Source organism: Branchiostoma belcheri, unplaced genomic scaffold (genome assembly GCF_001625305.1).
Source record: "Branchiostoma belcheri isolate BF01 breed outbred unplaced genomic scaffold, Haploidv18h27 scaffold47, whole genome shotgun sequence".
NCBI classification, from domain to species: Eukaryota; Metazoa; Chordata; class Leptocardii; order Amphioxiformes; family Branchiostomatidae; genus Branchiostoma; species Branchiostoma belcheri.
Genome location: NW_017804098.1, coordinates 406,123 through 433,249, shown reverse-complemented (window position 1 = coordinate 433,249; position 27,127 = coordinate 406,123). Strand labels below are relative to the sequence as shown.

The 27,127-nt window shown below is 44.8% G+C and overlaps 1 protein-coding gene across 9 annotated transcripts in view; it reads right to left on the bottom strand.

Annotated features, from left to right (window-relative positions):
* The window catches only part of LOC109479213 (ETS domain-containing transcription factor ERF-like), a 57,969-nt gene extending 31,253 nt beyond the window's left edge, over positions 1-26,716 (bottom strand). The window contains exons 1-3 of one of the 9 annotated variants that reach the window (XM_019781112.1): positions 23,620-23,763; positions 23,383-23,466; positions 14,128-14,227 (exon numbers count right to left, since the gene is read on the bottom strand). Coding sequence is in view for 2 of the 9 variants with exons in the window: in XM_019781106.1 (XP_019636665.1) it covers positions 7,852-8,017 (166 nt within the window). In the remaining 7 variants the exon portion in view is untranslated. Of the gene's footprint in view, positions 1-111; positions 152-7,468; positions 7,692-7,851; positions 8,153-14,127; positions 14,228-22,311; positions 22,485-23,382; positions 23,467-23,619; positions 23,764-25,582; positions 25,749-26,194 lie in introns of those variants that run through there. The other 8 variants (XM_019781110.1, XM_019781109.1, XM_019781111.1 and 5 more) reach the window with 8 other exon arrangements.
* Between the last annotated feature and the right edge of the window lie 411 nt (positions 26,717-27,127).

Genomic DNA, 27,127 nt, shown 5'->3' with positions numbered 1-27,127 from the left:
CAGAGATCATGGACCCTGCCGACACGTGTCAGACGGACACGTGTCTTCAAGACAAGCTTCCAAATTGATTCACGTATGACGAACGCTATGTGGGCTGGTGGAGTCTCTTACAACAGCCTAATGATGTCCACGGCATGAACAGCAGAAACAAGGGCGATACTTTTGTTGTTGAATGAACCAAAACAAGGACTGCAATCATTTTCGGTGGAGCAATGGTGATGGGGAGGAGCTACCAGTCCATTGTTACCGTAATGCTAGTAGTCTCTTACTCTATTCATCATTGCCTTGTCTGAAATCTGTCTGACAAAATGTAACACTTGACCCCATAGTCGTCTATACGTGCACGTGGAATTGTCAGCTTGATACTACAAAGTTGATTTAGAAACCCCATCAGTTTCACCCAATATTGCAAACCTTCATTTGAGCAGTATGTACAGCCTGCAAACTGCATTGAGCTAGAAAAACATAATCTGTATATGGCGAGAAAATGTTATCGCTTAACTGAATATTAACGAAACGTGGCAACTTCAAAGTACGTTTCCTACATTTTTGAGATGCAGTTTTCGAAGGCTTCAGCCAACTCAATACAACGCTCTGCTACTTGAGATGGGGATATAAAACTATTACTTGTTGAACTTGTAGGGACTGACAGGTACACAGCATGAAGTCTGTTCATGTTACTACGTGGTATAGGTTAGGTAACAGCGTACGTCTCTCTGCGAGCGTACATCATAGAGCGCTAAAATACAGCAACAACTCACAAGAAATACGCACCTCAGAACCGTACAATCGCGAGCACAGCCATGGTGTAAAAGATGCCCGTCTGTCTCCGAAGTATTTCCAGAATTAATACAGTGTTACTGACGCTCTTACCAGATGATGTGGATGCAATAAGCTTCGCACGGAAATATAGACGTCCTGTATCCACGCAACTGACGCAATACCGCGGTCACATACGTCCACGCATAAACAGCACGCGTGAGACAAGCAGCGCCATAAGAAAGATCTTCGATCTATTACAGCGACTTGGCAAAAAGTCTCCACGCCTGGACTTTAACCCTGAAATGGATGCCAAACCACTCCAATAAAATGTGGTTTTCTGCAACTTATTGCATCTATCTATTAATATTTGCGGTCCGGAGTCAAAATGCTTACCAATATCAGTATTCTGCTGAACCATTTGAAGAAAAATGCGATTTAACATATAGGTCTGAGTTTGTCATGATAAGGTACCCACGTGTACGCCCATGTGCACTTGCCGCCTTCTTAAACTCATTTCATGCCACTGAAAAAAATCAGGTCGTATCAGCGCCCATAAATCATATGGGTTTTGAATTATACTATTTGTTCCTTTGACGCTCCATAATAGACTTGGCTGGATATCTAATCTAGCTATATACTTGCCGTTTACTGGCAATCTAAAAAAGAATCTTTCGTGTTGAGTAATGTCCCGAGTAGTAACAAATATTAATAATAACTTAATAAATAACTCCTCCCTTCACCATCTAAGAAGCCTCTATGACTTAAAAGTAATCTTTCATCTGTAAGTAAAGCTGTCTGGCCGCAACACTTAAGGCGCATTGGTGTGTCTATTGGACAATCCGGTTGTTGTCATACTTTCATTTGCGCATCCTCAGATTCAAATTACTGGGTCTATCAGGAGTTTCAGCGGCGAGATAGAAATTAGCAACAATATAAACAAACCACCTCACTCCTGCGTTTTCCGTGACTTTTCCCCTACTCCTTTGTCAATGACCAAGTTGGTTACAAGAGGCGCACCACATTGAATTGTGAGTGTTGTGTAAGCTGCAACCTCTGTACTATTACGTGAATATAGAAGTCAATGACACCTCTTTACCTCACTACACGTAAGAGGCCTTGGTATAGTGTTTCTGTGTGCGTCTGTGGGGGGTGAGGGATATTGGACATCTCTCCACAGCGATGAAAGGTGTGGAAATCTAAATACGTCGCAGACAAATCTTTACTTACAATAAAATCACAAGCTTACGTACAGGGATATCTACATGTAGGTTTCCAAAGAACCAGAAACCAAAATCTCACCGCCCCGAGCAAGACAACTTCCCGGATTTTCGGGAGCATTTGGCAGCTGGGGGATCGAGCTTTTGCCGCCTGAAGTAAAGGGTATTTACCATGAGAGAGGCGTACTTTGTGCTTTAGAACTTGGAGTGGCAAATACACCACAAACTTGAACAAATACCCGATGACGCCGTCGCCTAGGAGTTACTTGCTCAAGATTATTGTCACATTTAATAGCTATCAAGGGATTGAATACTTTATCCCATTAACGGAGGCGATGACAGGTATTCTACTCAAGTTAAGACAGTAATTTCTTGAACCTTGACAATGTCTATATGCTAAAGATCAGGAGGAAATGTCCCGGCATTAGAGCTCTATGCGACAGAAGTGACTGCTACCGTGTTTAACTTTTGACCTTCAACCATGGCTTACAAACATCCCCCAGAACGAGGTCTACAATATCGTCTGTTGTGTGAACAAAGGCGCTGTAGGATAGATCGGGACAGAAGTTCGGGGGTCTCTCAGACGGATATATATCATGTTCGGATGAATCAGCTCGGGGTGCGGGGATCCCGCACGAAATGTGTGCCACGCTATTATAGGCGAGGTCCTGCCCTGTCAGGCAACTGACCCGGAAAACTGATTTCTATAGCAGCTGTCTTCCACAGCACCGCTACATATTCGGTGCGCATGTTCCAGCCGTAACTAGCTAGCGCAAGAACACCCCGTAAAGAACACCCAGTAGCTTACAGAGTTGGAGAAATCACTTATCTCTCATTGGTACTGTTGACATTCAGAATGATGATAGCCAGGAGAGTCATACCGTCTTTGGAGAAGTGAGGATGCGGGTTGGACTTCCGCGAATAAAAACATTTCGGATTTACGATAAAAGTTGGAAAAAAAACTTTCCACAATTTGCTGGGACGAGGACACAAAAAACGGTAGTCCGATTGAGTACTAGTAAATAACGGCTCTGTAGTATAGGCCAATCTGTGCCAGTCATTTGGTACGTATGTTTCCCCAGTACGTAAAACCAAAACAAGATAATTGACCAAAATGCGATCGATTAGGTTTTGATCTAAAGTTGGTTTGAAACGACTGGAGTGTAAGTGATGTGACAAGTTGTTCACCCAAAAGGACATGTCCGCGTTCGCCATCCACACCTACGCATATGCTGGGCCATAATCATAAATAAACACATAATCCTTCCCTGAGTTCACTCGGGTTGGTGACTGTTGTACGTAGCGCCTTAAATACATTTCTACATGTAGAAATGACAGAAATATTGCCTAGGAACTTCTCCCAATATTCAGATGGCACACAGCTACATGCACCTTGTGGCTACACCCTACACCCATCTGTGTGTTATGGCTCGCACCATCATAGATGTGACCTTGTCTATATGAGGCCTGGGGTAACAGGACCCACCGTCCCAACACGTATACATGGGCATGAATCATGTCTGGGCGAAAGGTAACATTCACTCCGACATCTTCCCATGGCGGTCAAACTTACGTTTGCTTGTTATCCTCAAACCAATGTGCGAGGCCAACAGACCAGGACATTTCTGTGCTGGAGAATTGCTGTTACGCCTATAATCATTGGCCGTCTGTTTTTGGACACTGATTTAATTGTCAGTGGGCTGCACAAAACACCATTTTATCGCCTGTGGAGCTGCGTAAACCATCATTAATAAATTATCGTCTGTGGCGTTGCACAATTTTTTAGTGTCCGTTTGTGGTTTGAGTTTGGACATTTCATTTTTCCGGGGATGCACAAAAGCTGATTCTGATATTTCTATCAGGTAACCGGAGCTGGTTTTCGGTGGTTGAGGTGGTCACACAGAACACGGCCTTCTATCGTCTGCACAAAACAGACCCGCACTGTCGGGCTATTCCATTAGTGTGGCGCCGGGAGGGGTGAGACCGTTTTCCAGAAATAAGGATGTACACACGTACTGAAATGAGATATCCTGATTGGCGAGAGGCAAATTTCTAAATTAGAAAAAATACATGTATCAGAAATGGCTCATCGACATTTGCAAGAAAGAAAGGTGTGCGATACTGTATGATTCCTTGACAGGAAGGCCTCAGATCATATGCCAAATATGAAATAGACAACGACGTCAGAGGGGCAATATTCTAGCCCTTATATGCAGAACATAACAGTGCTGCCCTTCCGTTTTGGCACTTTTCTCCCATTCAGGAAATTTCATAATCTTCCAGGCTATCCAAAGTTCCTTATGTAACGTAAACCGCTATATTCGGGGGCCCAGTCACGACTGCCTACTAGTTAGCTGGATAAAGGCTGGCTCTTTTTTGTGCAATTACCAGCCTATGATTCCGTATTTATGTAGGCTGGGACACCCCTCAGATTTATACAGTACGGCTTATGTATTCAGCAACAGTAGGAAGAGAAGTGATGAAAGTAGGACGTTCGGAACTAATTTGGACTATGTCTTATTCAGCAGTCTTTTAGGCAGCTTAATCTACTGACGCTTGGCTTGGAAACTAAACTTTTATGAAGAGACGACATCGAAACAAGAGAAAACAACATGCCCTTCACCTGGCAGTATAGTGACAGTAATACCCCTTCTGGCTACACATGCGACTGGTGAGCAACCTTAGGTCACGAGATACAAGTGTTTTACCTATTCTCCAAGCAGAGGTTGTTGCGGAAAATTGTGACCTTTTTATCATATGCCCCGTTTGGGAGGGGGCATATCTATGATAAGAGGGTCGATTTTCCCCCAACAACCTCTGCTTCAAGAAAATAGTTCTACCAGCATTAATACCACATATCTCTAACATTTGCGCCAGAAACACGCGGCTGGTGTACGGGTTACTCTACATGAAAGACAGTGACCTAGATTTCAGATCAAATCAGGTACCAGATATAAATTTGATGTTCTCACTCAAAGACGTCCCTCCCTTGGTAACCTTGGTTACGTTTCCAGGGGGCGCAAAATGCAATCAATGAAAGTACACATGGCCCAGCACATGTTAGGGCCGATGTTACAGGCAATTATTTAGATCATTTCATGAAGAAAACTGAAGTGGTATGGCATGGTGAACAGTATGTAGTCTCTATACTGTTCTATGTTCTATATGGGTCAGATGGGAAGCTAATTCTGACATGTTTGACTGTTGGGAAAACCTACTGCAGATGCTACGCGCATGTCATTAGAAATAGTTGCTATTTTGGACGATGTACTTATTCTCTTTTCTCTCTCTATATATATATATATGCACACTGAAGTTCTAAAATAGATTTGTTTCAGAGCAGATTTCACAGCTTGTCGCGTCCAACACTGCGTGGGTTGATGATTTGATCGGTAGATTTTTCATGTTATCTAATTACTACCCAATTTGAAGTACTGGCAAGTACAATAGCCTACGTCGATAACACGCTATACAACGTAAAAACGTCTAAGACCACCTATGTGTAAACTTCTGCAAGCTAACCTTCGATCTGGACAGGCTAGAAGTGCCCTTCTGGCGATTGTCCTTAATATTTTTTAAGGATGTGAATATGAGAAGATGGAATAATTGTGTTTACGTGGGTTGATATACAAACCGTGCTCGAGGCTATGGTTATGCCCGACATGACGCACTGCTACCCAGGGAGACGACAAAAATACCACTGATAATAGAATAGCAGAATTACCCTAGCCATACCAGCCTATTGAAGTCAAGAAGACACCATAATTCGATCTTTTGTAACTGTTTATGCGTGGCTAAGACTCATGGAGAGAAACGCCTGTGGAGAATTCTTCTCTGTTGGTCTTTGGAATGCTGTAAATTAAAGATGAAGCTTATACTGTACTCAGTGATGTCTATATTGGTATTTGAAATACTAAAGACTGTGTTGATCCGTATGGAAGCCCCATAGAATTAAATACTCGTATCACATAATAGAATACATAACTCTACCATTCTTGTATTTTAGTACTGTTTTATTTATAACGGGTAAAAGACTTCTGCGGACGTTGACATACTTTTGGAGAAAAAGTATAACATTCCGTGCGAATCAATGGATTTGGAGAACTTTTGTCACATCGGATTCACGGTAAGAACTTCGGCCTCATTGACAACAAAGCCAAAACTGTGTGTACAAAAGTCATTGTTCTATAGATTATCATATAAAAATAGACTTTCTGCCGAATGGTGATCAAATATGTGGTAGAAATAAACACACGGAAAAATGCATCTCACTCAATGAACAAGTTATTGATTTTTGATTTGTTGTTGATTTTGCGACAAACCGGAACAAAGGAGAACGGAAAAGTGCAGGAAAAGACGTAATTAATCCGTCCTTATGGCTGTATTATTCCGGCAGCCATTGAGACCCGTCATTATCCCGCACATCTGATCGGAAAAAGACAGCTCCGGGCTGTAGTGAGAACAGCTGATCACACCTGGCCCGCCGCTATTGTCTACTGAAAAACGACGCGTCGCGATGTCATTGGAGTCAATCAACAAAACACACATGCTTTAATATCACTTTTTGGATAAGTTGGAAAGAGAAAATGCGTGTAACCGAATTTCTCATCCTTAATTTTATAGACAGGTTCAAACCTATGAACTGATACGTGACGGATACCTCTGAGTACGTTCGGACGGCTTTTACAAAGTTGGTTGCACAGGCAGAAAGTGACCATCAGACTGCCTCCAGGCCAAACGTCCCCGCAAGCAGTAAGCACTAAACAAACAAGTATGTTTTCCACACAGACAAAGCAGCCCACAACGGCCCGTCACCAATCAACGCACCAGATTGACTTGACGAGACGGGCAGAAGGCATCCCACAATAATCACTCCGCCATTCATCATCATTCAACACTCATGATAACGATCGCAACAAAGAGCATTCCCCTCAAAAATAGCAACAATGTTAACAAGTGGGAATCATCTGCCTCCATTTTCCTGGGCTATTGCAAACTGCTAGTGCAAGACAAAACAGAGAGATAATATTGTTGGTCGTAAATTCAAAATCCGCGACTGAAACAGTTTGTCTGGGCTGCCCCCTCCCCACAAACACAACCTTACAGTGTATGTGGCACACACCGTCAGCGACTGATAATCATGTACTCAGTATATCTGAGCACGAATCGCACACCTAATGTCGGATTCATCGACTATCGACCTAACAGTTGGTTCTCTGAGTCGATGCCGGTTACCTTTTGAGTCGTAAACAGTAAAGAACAGCAAAATAGCAAAGCTCACGGACTAAAAACATGCCCACAAACAGAAATCTAGTCGTCCAAAGACCGGTAAACACCACATGGTATTACCATATGTTAGTGGCCCTATATAAGGGATCCCTCCAGGCATTCTTTCAACACATCTTACAGAGAGATCAGGGGAAAGTGGTGGGAAAGCACGACTTAAGGCGGACCAAGCTGCAGGGGTGAAACGAGAAGCGCCGGCTTACCTACTTCAGAGGTCGTTCAGCACCACGGACAAAGGCTGCTTCCCGCTTTCCTGTGCACGTTATCCGCCCTTATAACATCAGTTGTTCCGCTAAAGTGGTGCTCTTAAATCGCAGCGGATGGCATTAGAAACAAGAGGGAAAATAATTGGGGGAAACTGACAATGGGTCCGTGACACGCCTTTCCGTGCGGCACCGCCTACGTGGAAATGTAACAATAAATGCAGCCGCAAAAACCGCAGTAAAAACACATCAACAGATAACTGCCTAATTAAAACAATAACAACTGAATAGAAATTCACGATTGGTAAAAAATCCAAGCCACGCGCTTTGATTACCCGAGATTGTAAGGTACACATTGGACACTGATTGTCTAAAACCGTTACCTGAGTGGGAAATGTTGTTCACAAAAGGTGAAGTCATCGCGGACGAAACAGTAACTCTTTTTAGCCTATTTCCTCCAATATGACTGGAAAAACTGGAGGAGTGGAGAGATGTAACCGCTACCACACCACTAGGCCGTCTCGAGCATGTCTGGTGCATGTGATACATGGAAAACCAGGGAAAGTTGGAAGTTTCTCCCAGGCGACCGTCTGACGCTCGTGCGTCACAGATCCGAAGAGGGTGAGAATAGAATTGTCGTCATATGCAAACGAGGCAAAGCAGCCAATGACAGACGATTGGCGATCGGCCGGTCAGTTCACACCGCCGATTGAACTGTTCTGAGAAAAAAAAAATACATATTGTATCCACGACTACATCATCATAACGGAAACGTTGTTGATGACACAAATTGTATCTCTCTCTGGAATTTTTTTATCAATAACCGGTGTGATATTTATGTCCTTGAATTTTACCTATTGGCGATATGATCAATACGATCTGGAAGCAGCGTAATTCTATTTTGTCTGATGCAACAACAGCGACCATATTTGGATAGAGAGGGAGTACAGAGAGAAAGTGTTTGAATGTGATGACATAGTAGCAGGCAAGTTACGTACATGCAGGATCAAGGATCAGTAGCGACTTGGCAACAAAATGTAATGTATCGCCAGTTTTCTTGAGGACTGCGTGCACGTGCCAGGAGGCATATATATTTGTTTTATTGTCTTCTAATCGTTTCTTGTAGCATGGCCCTGACTAACAATTTAGCATCCTAAAGCGACTGTTGCGAGAAAAAGAGAGAGAGAGCGGTGTGTTACATAGCCATGACTTTTAATTCCAGACTTTCTATAATGAGAAAATAAGTCCTTTATTCTTCAACCTAGACAATCATGTGTGTAATATCATTACCCGTGCAGTGATGCTTTTGAAATGCGCTGCTGCCACAGTGCTAGCTTGTTTAAGTTTCTGTGAAAACAAGACGAAGAGTCCCTCGGAGGACAGTTGGCTCTTCTAACAATATAAAAACCTCTCTTGGGAAGGGAGCGTGTCTTTGTGGCGAGGCGACGGCAAAGAAATGTGTCTGAAAATAGTTTTAGTCTTACAGTAACTCTTCTGTGCTCACGGTCATTGGCAGTCATTGCCTATGTAATGGGATGATATGACATGGAGTACTTAGTTTTAACACAACAGGTACATCAAAGCAGTTCCAAACTTCACCTATAGGACGGTGACAATGTAGCGCATGTTTGTGCGCTGGGCCACAAGACAATAGAGCGGTACACCGTGCACTTCCTCCGGGCCATATAAGGCTGTATGAGCGTTAACTCTTTGACGTGTCGCGGGAGGAACGAAAAACATCCGGAACCCCGATACATCTGTTACGTCAGACACTTCAACACACAAAACACCCACTTCACTGCACAACATTATGTGTACAAACGTATGGCTGTAACTTGAATAATTTGCCTCGCTTTATGTTGCGACTTTAGGGATGAATGCAGTTTCATTGCAAGTCTACACCAAGACCACATCTTTCTAAACACATATTTCTGCATTGTTTGCCTTCTCCTTTTTTTTTTGGTTGTTGACGCTGTTGCCTCTCACTATCCTTTAGGTCGATGTTAATGTAATCAATGATATTCTAGGGATCAGTCTAATGGCAGATTATGTTGATTGTGATGTTTAGTATATTGTTACACACATTACCCAGTTACGTGTTGTTTATGTAAGATACAGGATTAAGAATATATACCCATGTAGAGTCAAGCGATGATTGGAAGGTAACGTTTTGATTAAACGCTTATTCGCGTGTCCACAATTTTGAGGGCGAGTAAAGTGTGAATCCTTCCCGCTTCGACTGTAAGGTGAGGAGCTGTCAGATGAAGATGTTTTCTTTCCGAAGAATGACGTCAACGCCCTCTGTTGTTTTTTCCTTCTCATCAAGGCTCTTTCATCCCCACGTAGTCGCCTACGCCAGGCTGCCGTGCCATAGCAACCGACAGCAATCAGTTCGGCGTTTCCACGAAAACATCATCGTGGTGTCGTCTGCTTTGCGTCAGGACAGAAGAGCCGTCTCTATTCATGGCCGGTGTACCGCCGCTAGCCGCGCAGGCACGGCCGCCCCAGTCAGCCAGACATGCGCGGTATTTTCTCTCAGGCGTAGACAAATTATCAAATACAATGCAGTTCAGCTACCACTGCAATCAACGGAACTCTTTCTATCGACTATTACTCGCGTTTCAGTGAATTCCACACATCGTACTGAAAAGAGCAGAGCTGAAAACATCTCGGAGCGCGCGTGTTCTCCCACAGGGCAGAATGTGAAGCGTTTGAAATAGACATCAAACAATGTTCATATTACATACCAAACACGCGGGAATGTAGGTTGGAAGAGCTCAGAATTCGCTCTGCGGAAAGAACGTTACATTACGAAGAACATACTATTTGTAAAAACGTTATGCTCGAGGTACTGTAAGCTCTTGTAGCTGGTATTTTGCGCAGCAAGATAATATTCATAATGAATAGACCAAGCAAGAACGTTAGATTTCACATGCACGCCAAATGCAATGAGAATATTATCTAATAAAGAGGGTATATTTCTGTACATTTCATTACCGACAGTAAGATTTGGACAAATAATTACGGCGTGAAAACAGTTTTGACAGTCGTGCGTCATCAACTGTGGCTGAAAACAGAAACATTACCACACAAGGCATGGGTAAGCAACGGTCTACTTTCAATTTCTCGGCGGCTTTAATTAGTAAACGACTTCGGACGTGTGTGAGCTGGAGGAACTGGACCACCAAAGTCTCGTTTGTTGCTGGTCGTATTCACACAGAGAGCTGCTGTAAGCTACCAAAGGTAATTACCCCCTACATCAAGCCAAAATACCTCCCCAATGTCTTCATCGCCACCGGCGCTGGCCAGCAGTTCAAGTCTAGACGAACTGCCTAATAAAACACCAGCGCCATGTGCTCAGATTAACGAAATTTGTAAATCAGGACGCGAATGTCTAATCTGGTTTGGACTCAGATCTCCCTTGAACCCAATTACCTGTACGAAGGTGGCCTCTCCTGACTGTATGCTAGAAATACGAGGCCCAATTTGGAATTTGGAAACCGACCGAGCGGGAACAAGGAAGCGATTTAGCCTCTCGCTATTCAGTGACCCATTCGTAGCAGGTTAAGGTAAACGGTCGGACGCCCCCTGCTGTTTGGTGCCCTGTACTACACCGGGATTCGACATCATATTAAAAGTCTTGAATAATTGCCAAATCAATGTAATTACGTCTAATGTCCAATAATGGAAGAAATATAATCCTCAAACCGTCAAGCCAAGACGTGTCCAAATGGAAATATAGACACAAGAAAACATGAACAATTGTGGACCACACCATCGGAGTGTAACACAATTTCATGTTTGTTTCCTCGCCCGAAAATGAACATTTTTCAGAAGCCAATCTTTACACCGAAGCACACAGCTATTAGTAGATACTCCCAATACAGGCTAGTGTTGAATTTAATAACCTAGCACATGCGTCCTTCCCCACAAATAAAAGGCCAGCTTTCACGACGGAGCTTGTTGCAAGAAACCAATGGAACACAGGACTCGCAGAAATATGTCGCTAACGTACCTGCCTGCATTTTTAAAAACACAAGCCTGCAGTTTTAAAAACGCAAGATGAGCGGAGTTGAAAGACTTTTTAAAATCATTTTGATGTTGGATATCGGAGCATATAGACCCCATTTCTTTAATGAGAAGTCCGTCACCATACCCTATCAAGAGGAGAAAAGAGGTAAGAATTTTTTCTGCGGCTGAACTGAGCGCCAGCCTTACACCACAAGACAGCCGCCAGACTAATCCCTCTCCTTCAAAATGGTCTCATGCAGGCTGGCTGCTCAACTCATTTCAACCTCAAGCCCGCTGGAAATCAGCAGTCTCTCAGTCTAAGTCTAGCGACAGGTGGGACGGTTAGGGCATCTCGGAGACTGCCGGCTCCGGACACAACTTTAAAAGCACCTTGTCTGTGACCATTGCACATCAAACCCACAAAAATAGACAGTCAGCCGTCTGGAAACTTATTACTTCAATTGGAAGGACTTTAAAAGATCTGAGCAAAACACGAAGGCAAATTTGATTGTTGGATACACCTTCTGTAATGTAAAACCAGAACATGATTGGTTTATATTGCATGCTGACCACCTCAGGCCATATGGAACACAATTAACCATCTCAGTTCTTTACGCGACAATAACAGAACGACATAGTGGTGATAGGCGTAGATATAGAATAAACTACCAGAAGTCCAATTCATTTCAGATACTTGATCAAATTTGTGTAATTTGCAAAGAAAAGAGAACACGTTGGTGTCAAAAAGTGCTCAATATTTTTTCTACACGGACAATGATGTATTTCCTTTCATCTCAGTGCCTTCCTCACGGCTAAGCTGTTCTGGCAGTGCCTCCCGAAGGCACTCTGCTCCACATATCGGCACACCTGTTCTAAGCGCGCCCGAATGGGTCTTGTTACACCTGCCGCGCACCTCACCTGGATACAGCGGCGTCGGCGGCATTGGTGGCGGGTACGGCGCGAAGCGGCCTCTGCCGTCGCCTGGAAACGGTGGTGGATAGCTATACGGAGAGAACATTCTGTCCGAGCAGGCAGTGCAGGGATGGAGGAGAGAAGAGAAGAGAAGCAGCGGAGAACCCCCTCCTGTGTGCAGTCGCTCCGGCGCCGCTGGACGTCAAGTGACGACTGACTACCTCCACACGCAGCCTCAGTGGTTTATCCACTGACTCAAGCTCCGACTAGTGGAATATACGTAACACCACATGCGCCCGCAGCGCCGCAAGGCGAGGTGTTGGTGGCCTGACTAACGGCTCTGATGACTGGTAACCTTGCTAAAGCCAACTGCAATAAAGTTGATGGACAGACGCATTTAGCGCAAATCTCCCCCAGCGAGCTTTCCCCTTTCGATCTGCGCAAATCGGAAGGGACCCGGAGTAACGGGGCCAAGCGTAGCGCGCCCCTGAACATATATCTGCTCCGGTAACTTTTGTGCGTTGATGTATGAAACGGATTGCTGCTCGCTATCGATCAAATCTCACCACTTTGTAATGACATATTATAGGTTTCTCCCCCAGAACAGTTAATCTGGTGTGGACCCCGGCGGCCGCTCCACCATAAATTTACACCAAATGACAGACTAGGAGGGATGGACCTTACAGTGGCCGGCGATACGTACTGGCTCTTTTTACCGAAAATCGTAGACAAATAAAGCCGCGTTTTACCGCGCCAATATATCGTCGTGTGCATGGAGGAAGGCACGTACGGAGCAAACCGCGGAGCTCAGAAATTCTGTTCCACCACAGTTCGCGAAATGTCTTCTTGGGTACAAGCTAGTGCTGCTTATCTTTTTTAATGATACCTCAAGGGCATTAAAAGTTTTTCTTGAGGTTGGTTGAAAATTAAAACTCCCCTATGATTCGCAGCTACATGTACTGCACGGGGTCATCTTCACCGCTTTGTCCTAGGTCCATTTTCAGGACTATGCAGTGACTTTGAAGAAAGATTATTGGTATTAATGTGAAAAAATATGATTACAAAGAAATGGATGAGCAGCCAATGTTTCTGTACTAGTGTTGGGGCCAATCAGTCATGTTGCCATCCTGCGGTCCCGTGTCTGTGTCCATTGATAGCCGGACAAGATTAAACAGCTCCGCAGCCAGGCTAACTGGAACCCTGCACACGGCGGGAATAATGATGCGATGACCAAGCGACGGCCAATTTTCCCGAATTTTTCCGCCTAACTGGTAATTGGAACCCACTCTATTTCTACCCTCCCATCTCTGGGTCGTGATCCGATTGCCGCAGTAGCCGCTGAAATCTACCTGCCGTGGAGGCAGCTATATATATTTGCATGGAGAAAATGGCCTGGCCTGCAGGATTCTTTATACTGTTTGGAAGCAACAGATGTCGCCGTGGTGATTACAGCTTGGACAACGTCGAACAGATCCCCATCAAATGTAGCCCGAGGGCAATCATGTAGAAAGTACGTTATTATTTTGTAGGCAATTTGCAATTTTGAGGGGACAAGAAACTTTTATTTGCCTTTAATTTACGCAGTACCTCACGAGCCTACGTACATGCTAATGTGATATATTTCAAAATAAGCAGGTGTCATATTAAACAAGGGAACGGACCCTATGCCGCCACAAAAAAACCTTTGAAAGGTAAACGATGATTACTGATATAACTATGACGTATTTGAAACTTACGTTCGCGGTGTTTTCTTCTCGTTAGATGTCCTGTGACAACTCCTCTGGGAAACTCTCGGGCAGTGGGACAACGTATCCAATGGCAACGGCTGTGGCCCTCCTAAATTTCAAAACAGAAGAGTCAAATGATGAATAAAAATTATTAGGCAAAGACATAGATACAAAGCAAACATATATTTGGGAGGGATAATATCCAACACAGATTATGATATATTTCTTGCATTGTGTGATTGACGGAGATAATTAATAATGCGCGGCAGTTTTCGGTCCTGGTTTCCCGCTCCCATGTCGTGTGGTGACGCAAGGCGGATAGAACACACCCTTATTAGGAAATGATTAGCTTCGATTTGCGCAAGGACCGACATAATTTCCTTGATTTGCGTCATGACAGGTTATTCAGGCTATGAAAAGAGACTATCGCCTTGGAAACGCAACATGTTGCCCGTATTTGGCGGACTCAATACACAAGATTTTCCGACAGCAAATTTTCCTTTTCCACAGTTTTTACTGTCAACGTAAGAGACAAATAAAGAAGAAATTCGGACAGAAGCAATAACATAAATATTGGTACATAATTGTATCTATGACTCTAAACTCGGCTAGAAATGAGTACATGTCGACAGACATACTGCAGGTGACCGTTAAAGGCGTAAGACCGGAAATAGTACCACGAATGATATTTGAAAAATTGTGCTCAACACAGCGAAAGTAGATCGGGAAAATATATATCCCTTGTCCGGAACTTTGCGGCCCAAGGCTACAGGCCCTTCGATTTCTATTTGTAATCAAGTTTTCCTTGTCAGAATGATGAAACACGGGGGGAATTACCAGAAATTTCATCCATCGATTTGATATGGTGAAGGATGGGACGAATGTGCGTTTTCGCCTTGACAGAAATTGGTCATAATGGTTTACCGCAGTGTTCACCACCGTCATCAAAGCCACCATGTCAGATACAGCACACCTTGTGTGTACGGACGGGCAGGGAGAGGCCGCCGAGTTAGGCAAGTGGCATTGGAAGTCTAACTAGGCCACTACATACTGCCAGGGTCGTTATAGAATTCAGAAAATTAGTGAGCAATTTGTCCAGATGCGAAGGTAATGGGTCTCCTGGTCCCGAGCTGGGCCACGGAGGCCTGGAGACACAAAGTCCAGCGCCAGGCACGCGAGACTTCCTCAGCAAAATCGACACCACAACTTGCCTTAAAATTACAACTTACGTCGCAGTTTCTGACAACCCGCTCTTTTCAAGATTATTTATGTCCTTCTGATATCTGTATACTAGTATAAACATTATGTAACGTCACCCGTCCCATGTCCTGTTAGAGTTAGAATTACGTTTTCTATCATTCTGTTCAAGACGCGTTTAGCAGGTCTGTAACTTAGATGAACGTCTTTGGGTGTATTGTTGAATATGACTCTTTGATGACTTGGCCGATTCGATAAGCTTCCCTAGCATCAAAAGAGTTTCTGAAACGCTGAACATCAATCTATATATATGTATATATATATGTATTAGAAAAAGGTAAACTACAATTTGAGATACTAGTACGCAACTTATCTTTGTTTCTTATGCAAAGTTTGACTTATATTTTCAGTGTATCTGTTGTTCCTACTTTTAGAGCAAAAACCGATCGTAGCTGGCCATTCCCCTGGCTCGAACTACTCGCCTGGAATATTGCCGAGGTCCGGCAAGAATTCGGCCGGCGTGAAAAAGGTATGAAGTCCAAACGCCCGGCCTTCCGCCTGATTAGCGGAAATCGTTGCTTCCCCAACGACGAGATTGGGAAGCTGACATCCGCGACCCATTTCATGCATATTTCACCGGAGCAATTCTCTCCCGCGAGATGGACCTCCAATAATTCAAACGTCACGGACTACCAACGGCTCGTCAGTACGGGCAGGATGTAGTCTCCACTAGTCGGACAATACTGTCTCTCTGACAGATTGTTTAACTATCGATCCAGCCCACGGAGCCTGATGGAGACTAGAGGAGTTTTTTTATTTATTTCGGGGGTGACAACGAACAGAAACACTGGAATGTGGGATTGGGAAGATGCTACTAGACTGTCGAAAACAGATACATGTACTATGATCAAGAAAGAATTAGGGCAAGACTTTTGTATCAATGGACGGGGGAGTCTATGGTCCTAGTTTTCGGATCGCCTTTTTCAAATCTCACCAAAATGCCACCCTCTGGATTTGAGCTCCTTAAAGCAGTTATTTTGACTCATATGATTTACATCACCTCTAAGTTATTATTCCCTCGCCAGCCACTGCTGCAAGACTAGAAGTCGTTTCTTCAGACCCACTCCCCACGTTATTACCGTCCCGGAAACTCGGGCTCCACATACGACAGGTGCATGAATGAACCATTACGACGAAAGAATATGTTCGTAGTATTGTTTTCTCAGACATCTGGGCTGACGTTTCAAGTCTAGGAACTGAGATCGCCTACTAGAGATCACCTGCTTTATTGTTGTCACGTTTGGGAGTCTACGGAGACGAGCCCGGGGCTTACTCAAATAACCTGTGTAGAAAGTGTTGCGCCGAGATGTCCCACAGGGGGCGCTTTGGCCTAGAGGCGGAAAAATGCTGCCAAATTCTCTTCAAGTTTATGGCTAAAAGCCCCAGTGTGTAAACAACTTCCGTCTTTAGATAGATCAGTCGCCCCCGGTGTGAAACAGATATCATCGTTAATTACTTGTAAAGCAAAGGCTCGTCTTTGGGACTTCACGGGGAAGGACTATTCTCTTGAGGAAGCGACGCTGTCGCAGCTTGCCAAGTTGGCGAAAAACCTTTCTTCCTGAGGAAAGTCGGCATGTCGCCCGCCCGGTGGATCCTCCCGGCGTCCCGGTGGACCTGGCCCGAGTGCAGCAGAATCCCAATGACCCCCGGGTCCGCACCGCGAGATGGATTCCTGGTGCTGCAGGCGGAAATACTTCTTGATTTGGACGGTCGATACCCACAAGTGGGACGATTTCCGGAGCAGATTGCTTTTACACCTGGATTACAAAGATAGAATTGATCGATGTTGAGATCGGTCCGCAGATACGGCCAAGTAGACTACGCCTCCGCACGCACACGGCCACGCACGGGCCCGGCCCTCCCCGCGGCTTCCTATCGCCTTGACATTGCCGGAGGGGGCTCGTGGTGAAAATGAAAGCCCGTCGTTATCGGAAGATCGTACGATAGCCGGAATTAGACCCGAAGGCACAACACACATCGTGTGCAAAACTAAATGTTACAACCAGGAGATCATAAAACTCACAGCACATACCCCGGGAACTCCGGCAGGGTGGGGTGGAATATAGTACATTACCAGGGTGAGATATGTTTGGTAAACAAGTCAGCCTTTACAAGGAACATTAGCTAGTTTCCAGACACACTAAGGTAGGGTAAAAAGACACGTCAACAAAAGAATCAAGGGAGAAATATGCAAAGCAAAGTTCAGGACTACAATTGAAGCTACCTGTACTTTTTCCCATTCTTTCATTAGACGAAAGACAAGTCGTTTTCTCTCAACTCCTGATGGACATTTGATAAAAGTAAACTGAGGAACGTGCGGACTTTATATTTCATGTTAATAATGCAGATAAGTCAGCAGAGTCTATAGAAAACAGCTTATCTTGATAGTAATTGCACGCACAGCTACAGATCGCTATATTTTCAGGATAACTGCAAATGTGCCAGTTATCCTACTAGTAATCCTAGGTACCATTACTGCCCACAAAGCACGTCTCGACGGTCTTTCAGGTGCGGCACCTACCGACTGACAACAAATTGCAGACACAGATGCACCTGTTACTAAGACAACGTCGCCCATAAAATAAAAGCCTTTCAATGTAAGAACATAAGGGCGCTGAAGATCAGAACGTGTCCCTTAAGCGAAGTACAAATAACGTTGAACAAGATGGAGTTAAAAGGCGCTAGAAGCCGGAGTGCGGTTTACTTTATAAACCTACCGGTAAGTACCTGCTAGGCTACAAGCCCACCTGAAGGCGTTTTATCCATACCTACAGCAAGGTGGCTTACACGGAAAGCCGTTGACCTTTGACAAGTACACTTAAAGCGAAAATGCATGGCAACTAAGACGTGCTATGCTCGACACAGATCCCGCCGATATCGATTTCCTCCCTACCTGTCAACACCTTCACATTCGCACACCCATCCACAGCACGCTTTGCCAGGGTTACAAAATGCCCCCAAACTATTTCATTTTGCCGGGAGGCCGGCTGGCGAGCTTGTTTGATCTCAGGATATCCACGGTTACTCCTGGTGATTTGAATTATATTCGCGTTTCCAAGTAACGCTTAGCTGGCCCCCTACCAGTTACGTCAGATTAGGTGCCAGGATTTCGCTGGTAATATGTGCCAGGCTGCTTTCCTTTGCAGGTGCTTCCTCGGGAACAGGGAAATGTTACATCTATGAATACGACAGACGTGGGGAATACAGGATATTGTACTAGCATGGTAGTAATAGATTAACGATAGCAACATGACCAGACAATGGTCTGTACCGGTGTGTTCACATTTGGGCTGTGCCATTCCGCAAATTAGGGTGGGGATTAAATGTTTGCGGATGACTTTACCAGATATGATAGATAATGTATCCCTACGCATCCTCTGCTAACAGCGATTCAATAGTCTAGGTGTTATATATATGGTAGACCTACGCAAAATTTACCTTCATACTTCAATTACACTGAAACATTCAGGCGTAAATGACATATAGTAGTTGGCTACCTAATCACTAAAATGGCTACTTGCACTGGGCGAAGGAAAAGACACATTAACAGGCCAATGCCTCCGCATTTCAGTGTGTAAACGGCCTATTAACCTATTTGTGTATTATTCACAACATTTACCCCAGTGGTATGCAGCAGAAAGGTCCCCTAACTACATGTAGGTGGTCTTTGCGAAGATGCTCTACTTGTTAGGACCTTTCTTTGTTCTGCTGGAAATGTCACCTGGGCGTCTAAAAGTCACATATGACGGCATACCCTTGACTAATGACGTACCGGTGCGTCACCGGCAAGGTAAGATCTCGCACAACTCGCGACCCCGCGAGACTTGACACGTCACTGGACCAGACCATTCGTGTCAACAATCCACCTGTGACGCATCGCGAACAAAGAAGAAAGCGCGGGAAAGTGGGCGGCCCCCCTGCATTGTCATCCTCCCTGCCTGCCGAACCATTACGGCTGAGTTATAGTTCACATAAGTCCGATTATTGATGTACATCTTCCCTCGGGGCAGAAGACCTTCCAACAAAGAACCGAGCGACAGAGTAAAGCACCCCGGCGACGGAGCGCACTCAAAACCACCTGTAATTATACACGAGCATTTGATGTCTTAAATTCCACAGACTTGCTCACAGACAGAAAAACCAGCACCTTTATTGACACTATAGAAAGAGTACCCCTGTTTACGACAATGGCTCCTCTATTAAACTGGCTGAAGGGATCAGCAATAGAGAAATCGTTATCTCTTAATCATACACAAGATGCACATTTCGGCGCCCACGACACAAAGAGAACATTTGTGTCGCACTTATTTCTTAACAGGCCTGTCCTTCTTTCAAGTCGTAAAGCAAATAAGACCAAGGTTTGTACGAGGTGATGCTTTGTGCGACCCGAAGTGTTCAATTCTTCTTACACAACAACACAGACAGCCTTGGCGGCACTTTACCTGTCCGAATTGTTCTGTACTTAAAGGACAAGAACAACAAGTAAGTTAAGCACTCTTTAATGACACGTTATGCAACAAAATAAGGTAGTCACATACACCCACACTCATACATGCGTTACTTGGAAACACCACTGTGGATTCAATGCCCTATGACAAAGCAAAGCAAAGTTGCAATATCGGATAATTATCTCAGAAAAAAAAACACCCGTAATAAGAAGACAAGCAAAAACAAACAAAAGAAGCACCACAATGACTTCTAACTACATCAACCCAACTTCATTTCAGAGGACCCCTCCTGACTGATCCCCGCTGTACAAAGGATCGACAGGCGCTGTTCAAACAGTCGCAAACAAGACATGAGATAAGGTGTGGAGATTACGCGATACCTCTTACCTAGAGGGTGACAGCGCCACTGTGAGCTTTATCATGTGTCCTTGGTGCTCTTGCTAACATATTGTCTGGATGAACAGCAGGGTTACTGTGTTCAACACGTCCACTAATTACGATGTCTCGTTCTGCTGACATGTCGTCCTTGTGTGCCAAGGTAAAGCGGCGGTGTCCGGTAGGAAACATCTGTCATGTCCGATGTGTTAGGCTATATAGAACAGCGGGGGACAACACCTCAGGCACGGGCTGACCTCCGAGCTCTATTCCATAGATAGAAATGGCACAACCAACATCTATGCAATAATAGTTTTCTGAGTTGTGTTGGATACTACAACTTACAAGCTGGAACGGCGATAACTTGTCTTCAAATGTGTGTCATGATAGACTGTTTACTTATTAAAAATATTGTTTTTGTTCTAGCCCATATGCAATTTTCGAAAAATTATAAAAGGCTCGCCAATTTTTGTGGCAAAAAACGTATAAGGCCATTCTCTCATAGGACTGCTAACCCATCACAGTTTTAGGTTTATTTTAATAATTTACGTGGGCGTCAAAACACTGTGTCATCAGTCCTCAAGAATGTAGTGGCCATTTCATCAACACTTACCGCCCCCCCCCATGAGTGTTGCCCATGTAAAATATTACGAGATTGTATATAAGATTTGCGTAAAATCGGGTAGACTGACACCCCTTCAACAGCCACGTACATTGATAACTCGTATGTTCAAAGCCTGTAATCATTTCATTATCTCTCGACCTCCAATTCATCGCTTCACTTCCCCCGATCACCACAGCAAAGATCGCTTGTGTGCCTCTCCCCCGGCGTCGAATGGAACATTCCTGATACCAAGAAGCTGATACTCGTAGGGAGAAGACAAGTTGTGTTTTTCTTCACCTGTTCTGGAAACCTTGCCGATCGTGTGAACCTTGACACGACTGATGGCAGGCTGGTACCGGCATACCAGACCCGTACCGCCGGGGCCTGTCCTGTCAGCGGTAGCCTTGAGCGCACCCCGGGGACAGCCGTGCCGCCGACAGGGGGGCACAATTATTCGCTTTGATTGAAGAAAGGTAACGACAGATCCGTACCTGGTGACGATGTTTGGGTTACAATTGAGGAACAGGTTACTGCAACCAGACCCCCGTCTGATCAGGTGCAAGGAGACGGATCAGTATTCCTTACAGCGCGGTGCGTCATCCTGATCTCACACCGCAAGGTGCATTGCAGCTGCTTCTTATGGACGTGGCTCCTCAAGCGTCAACAAACAGAAAACGAAGAAATACAGCTACTATTGTCCAACGGCTTTATGTCTCTCCTCCCACATACTAGTATTTCTACTCGAGTAGACTTCAGATGGGCTTGTTTTTGTACGTCTTTTTAATTTGCTTTACCTTATTTCGTACGCTTTCAAGTTGTGCATTTTCTTCTCACCGATAGTTTCACCACACATCGCATATATGAACAGGAGCTCTTCAAAATTAAAAGACATACAAATCGAGCCGTAACCCCATATCTCAGATATGAAGTAAAGATAAGCATGAGCAACTTGACCTTGTTGCGTTGTAACCGTTATGTTACATGATGACGTAAAATGCACTTGGAATTGACGTAACGACATATCATTAATGGTGTACGCTTTCTTTTCCACGACCTAGCAGTAATACGCAGGCGCAAACAATTGGACGTCAGCGTACTATAAACGTCATTCATGTTACTGATACGAATGTTGCTGGCAAGAAGGTTAAAAAGTTACCAGACACAGCAAAACCTTTCAACTGGCATACGTAGTCTACATGTAAAAATGCTACAAGTTTATATATTCTTTTTATCTCGAATTTGAGGCGTATGGTTACATGAACGCATATACACCCACACTCACAGCAGTAGCTTTCAAGCCACAATTCCAACCACAGGGGACGGACTAAAAATATCATTCAACACGCATGATACTAATAGGCAATTAAAAAGACCAACATTCCCTAGGGTAGACGAGAGAAAATCAAAATCATAATATATAGCTGAAACATATAGTTGAAATATTTAAATGTTGGAAATTATAAAGTCTTCCCTTCAAGGACCTCCACAACAAACATAAACGTTACGTACCGTTCAATGCTATTTTGGACCGACGTCACGCTAATCCTGCCACATGACACATCCAGGACTTGTGCCCATCTTTCTCTCTATTCTGTCACCCTCGCCATGAGCCGACAAGGCCGGTCCACCACTGTTGACTAAAGACTTAACTATTCCCGTCGACCGTGAGTAGGTTGGTTTGTTATTTGTTTGTAGCAACAACCCTCTACGGAACTGACATTCTAGCAGTAGTTCCGACTCCCGCCGGGCCAGGCGAGGTACCGTGTGTGCTCAGTCCTCTCTATCTAGTTTAATGCAAATATGGAGTTTGCCTCCGCTCATTAAAAGCGAGTGAAAACCAAACAGACATCTGTATGCTCAAGATGACCGAGGGTAATTGCTAAATGTGGCACTTGTCTTTGGGATAACAACACTGTTGACAGCTAGTATTCCATCTTTGCCAAGACGGACACATTTGCCAACGTCAAAAAAAAGCTGGCTGCCCAGTACCTAAACCTATATTGAGCCTTTTCCATGCTATCTTCTGTTATCAAGCTGACCTTTGTTCATGATCGTGAAAATGTCGTAACAATATTTCGACTTTTTCGTCTCGTAAAATGATGTGTAGACAACTGCTGTGCATGACGTCATATTGTCCGATATATGTGCAGACGCGAAACATGGGACGTTGATCGAGCGGGTAACGCCAAAAGGAGTCAATCGTAAAAGTTGCGACATTAGACGGCATTTTTAATTATATCAAACCTTAACACACACAATTCGATTTCCAATATCATGAAATAAATTATGAGAATCGTGTAGTTTAAAACGTCGCTTTGGAATTCACGGTGTTCCAGACAGAACCGGATGTTGCTGAAAAGCAGAAAAACGGAAACTAGACCTCCTTTTCGTGACATCACCCTCTGCTCTCCGGTCGTCTGCAAATCTGTCACTCACGTACTTTAACTAAGGCTCAGCAAGCAACAGATCACTCTCCAATATGTAACGACACTTTCTATCGTCATAATCTTTCCCCAGATTTGTGTCACAACATTTCGTAGACAAACAATTTACTGACTAAATTTGAAAAGATTTGCTTACCAGTGCTGGTGGGGGTGTCTGATATGTCAACACCTATGTTAACTCGTTAATTCGGTGTGAAACGCCCGCCCTCCTCCTCTAGAACTGTGAAAGGCACGCGTCACTTACAAACTCGCGGGTCTGTTAGCTCACATGTCACCGAAATTTGATACAATAACGATCGGACGATCCAGAAGTTCCAACTTGAAGGAGACAAAATGATACATATAACATTGTAAGAAATGGGTAAACTCGTACCTGACCACCCGCACTGGGCTAAAAGACACCGGGAGCGACTTAGAGGAAATGTTTAAAATTGCTCGGCTCGTGCTCGGTTTACAACACACCGTGTGAAGCATAGCCCACAGGTCATGTTCCCTTTCCAGTGGTGCGAAAGGAGGCTACTCAAATGTCAGAACAAAAAGGTGACGGTAGTCGGCAATTAGCAAAATGTCAGACAACTAACAGTGGAACTGATATCATCCAAGTATCGTGGAAGTTCACACTCGGTTAAGAACAAGTTCATGTATATTAGCTAATGTCTATGAATAAATTCCTTATTTTTTCGTTGGTGGAAATGCAGCCATTTAAAATTCTAGAAACTAAAGTAAAAGAACATTTCGATATATTTCTAATCAGCTTTACGTTTGAATACAAATTCACACAATACATGGTGCAATCAATAAAAGGAACCTAGCGTCTGGATCGAACCAGTTTTTCTAGTACGAAAAGGGAGCATGAGGGGAAGTTATTTATTACTAATGACCGGTCACCGGGGCCATTTTTATGTAAATATGATTTGCCTAAAACCAACAGAGGGCGAGAAAAACACAACACAATTAGTCAGGCCGTTACCCTTGTCTGCAGTTCTTTTTACATAAGACTTCATCCCAACACCTTTCCAGACTCAGAAACACAGCTCTGTAGGATCTAAAACGAACTATCAAGGAGGGGTCAGCAAAGCAAAACATCTGGACGTAACACTATCCTGAAACACTACCAAACTTCTGTCCCCATTGGCCTGTTTTATCTCCGCTACAGATTTCTTCGCCACCCCCTCGTCAAGATGTAGTTTATATACGTACAGGCCTGCCACTACAAGCGGTAAGGCCAGGTCATCCGACCCGGCCACATTCTAAGTTTGCACACATGACTCATTCCCACTTCAGAACAGACTCGTCATCGCCAAACGTTTCCAAGTATGCCATCTTTTGCAAATCCCTCAGCACTCTCTGCCCTCATTAAGTCCACTGGGGTAGCACAAACAGCTAAGATAAGTCGTGCATGCTTTTGTCCACATCTTTTCATAACTTATCCGTGGTGTTACATCAACTGAAGGCCCGAGGACGCAGCTGTGTCTGGTGCTCGTTTTAGTGGCACAGAGTCATGCAGGGTTGAGCCTTGTTACCGTGGCGTAGTTATGCAAAAGCTATAGAGAAAGTGTTGAAATTAAAAGATTTTAACACTGCGTTAAATCCGTGTATAAACATCTCAGTACAGGCCCCGTGCTGAGGTCCGTGTTCCTGGAAGGCTACCGGAGCTGAAGTGAGCTCACTTGGTGCGCCATGTATCCATAAGAAGGCATACATGTGAGCAGGGACAAAACATCCGGGAGAAGGGGGGCTTGTTTGAAGAGTAGGGTCAAGGGGGGTGTTGGAGAGGTGGTCAGGTACCGGAGAGCTACTCCTGGGGCCCAGGGGTTGTTTTTAGGTAGTTAGCCGGGACAGTCCGGCAGACACGGGTGCACCTTACCCACTCCACACCAACCAGGCGGAAATGATCCGACCCCAGCCGACTGGGCTCGACCATGTTGTTGTGTATGTATAGCAACGACAGGTAAACTTCGCCAGGCCCAGTGGCGGGCGCGCAAACTCTGCGTGGTCGGTGCTACCTACACACACCGCCAACAGGTCCCAGCTACCTGGCACAAGGTTGCAGGTGTGCAACAAGTAAAATTGCAATGCAAAATGAAGCTGGTGCTATATACTTCAACATGCATGAGGTCCCGTGGGACAGCCACGCTATGCACTACCATGCTACACTAGTCTGCAGGCCAGCCTACCCTACCGCGGGTCATGGCGGCCGACTTCAGCTAAATCTTGCACATAGAAACACAACTGAGCTCCGTTCCTGACCTCATTACCATTGCACAACATTCTTACACTAACATAACTCCGTGGAAGACAAGAAAAGAAGCGTGCAACGCCGCCGTGTCACCTACCTTCAGTCGTGGGAAGCTGGTAAGACTACACCCGGCCACACCAAGTCGGCTCTAATCAGGGTACAAATATCTCCACGCCTCAGGGACCTCATATACAGCTCAAACTCAGCTCAGACTACCTCCAATAGTCACTGCTGCAGCCCATATGGCTCTTGCATACATCCAACACCAGCTCCCAGCTCCAAAAGTCTGCAAGAGTGCAAGCCGGAAACTTCGCAACGAGCTGGAGTACTCCCACCACGAGCTACCTGTGGACTTTTGCCCTTTCCGAGCTTTATGCAAATTGTTTGCTATTACGTTCTTACGCGTTAATCGCTGATAATGATTCGGCGTGTTTGATAGGGAGAGAGCTGGGGGGACAATAGGAGGGGCAAACAACCTCGCATACCTAAGCGAGCTGCCTGCCAAAAGAAAGAATGCGGGGTTGGTTTTCACAGGGCGCGGGTGGAACTCGCCACGCTTGCCCGGTTGTCTGACCCCTACACCTGACGGGGGGCGCCAATTTTTCAGCCGGTGTCCTGCGCGAGCCGTCCCCGGCGCGAGGTTACCTGCGGACGGATTTCGCCCCCTTGCACGTGGCGGGGGGTAAAACAAGCGGGTCGTCCACCTTACCTAGGAATGTTGGTTTGTAGTTGTTGACGACCGGGCCACACTTGTCACGTTCTCCACCTTACTGCAGACACGTAGCCAGGCGGTGTCTTTGATGTGCCCTAAGCACAGGTACTAGATCTGGGCAGCCGGGACAATATCTACGGTTCTTATAACAATTTTACAAACGCCCAATTACAGCTGCCGACACGACAGTTCTCCCTTCGTTACCTGCCTAACAACGTCTCTGTTTGTTATATGAACATGCATCGTCCAGACTCTAATCCCCTAAATTGTTCGCAAATAGATTATCTCAAATCTTTTTCACGCTTTTGTTCCAATCGAACACAACTAACACAATCCTTAGTACAACACCCTCAAGTTAAACAAATTTTTCTTGACAAAAGTTTTCATGCTCGTTGTTTGGTGCCGCAGTTAAGTGTACCTGACCCCGGTAAAGGAGCGCCATGCAGGTTTAGAAAGCGGCACGACAATAAAGACCACCTTTGAACCGGACTCTATCGATCGAACGTTTCCTTCTGTCTTTGTGTACATTTCCGTGTGGAGACCTGGCGATAACTTTGTTTACATGGCACGGCGACGCCCTACACAAGGTTCGCCATGTACCCGGCACAGTCCGCCAGCCACATGGATCGTAACTGCGGAGAAAATGCCACACGGATCGGAACTAATTACGTGGAATCGTTTTAATCCCCAGCCAAGAAACGCACACATGTAGGAAGGTTTGTATTTGGATTGCCTGGTCATGGTAGAGATGTGGTGTTCTTTGACATGAAAAACAACACAAGTTCCACGCTGCTGCAGTGACTGCTTTTTTTACTTCTATTTCATTGCTGACTTTTGACAGGATAAACTATATCTTAACAAGCATAACAAAGCTTTCGAACTGGCCTTTTCCTAAGCAAACAAGAAGACAAAGGAACAATAGAGTTACTT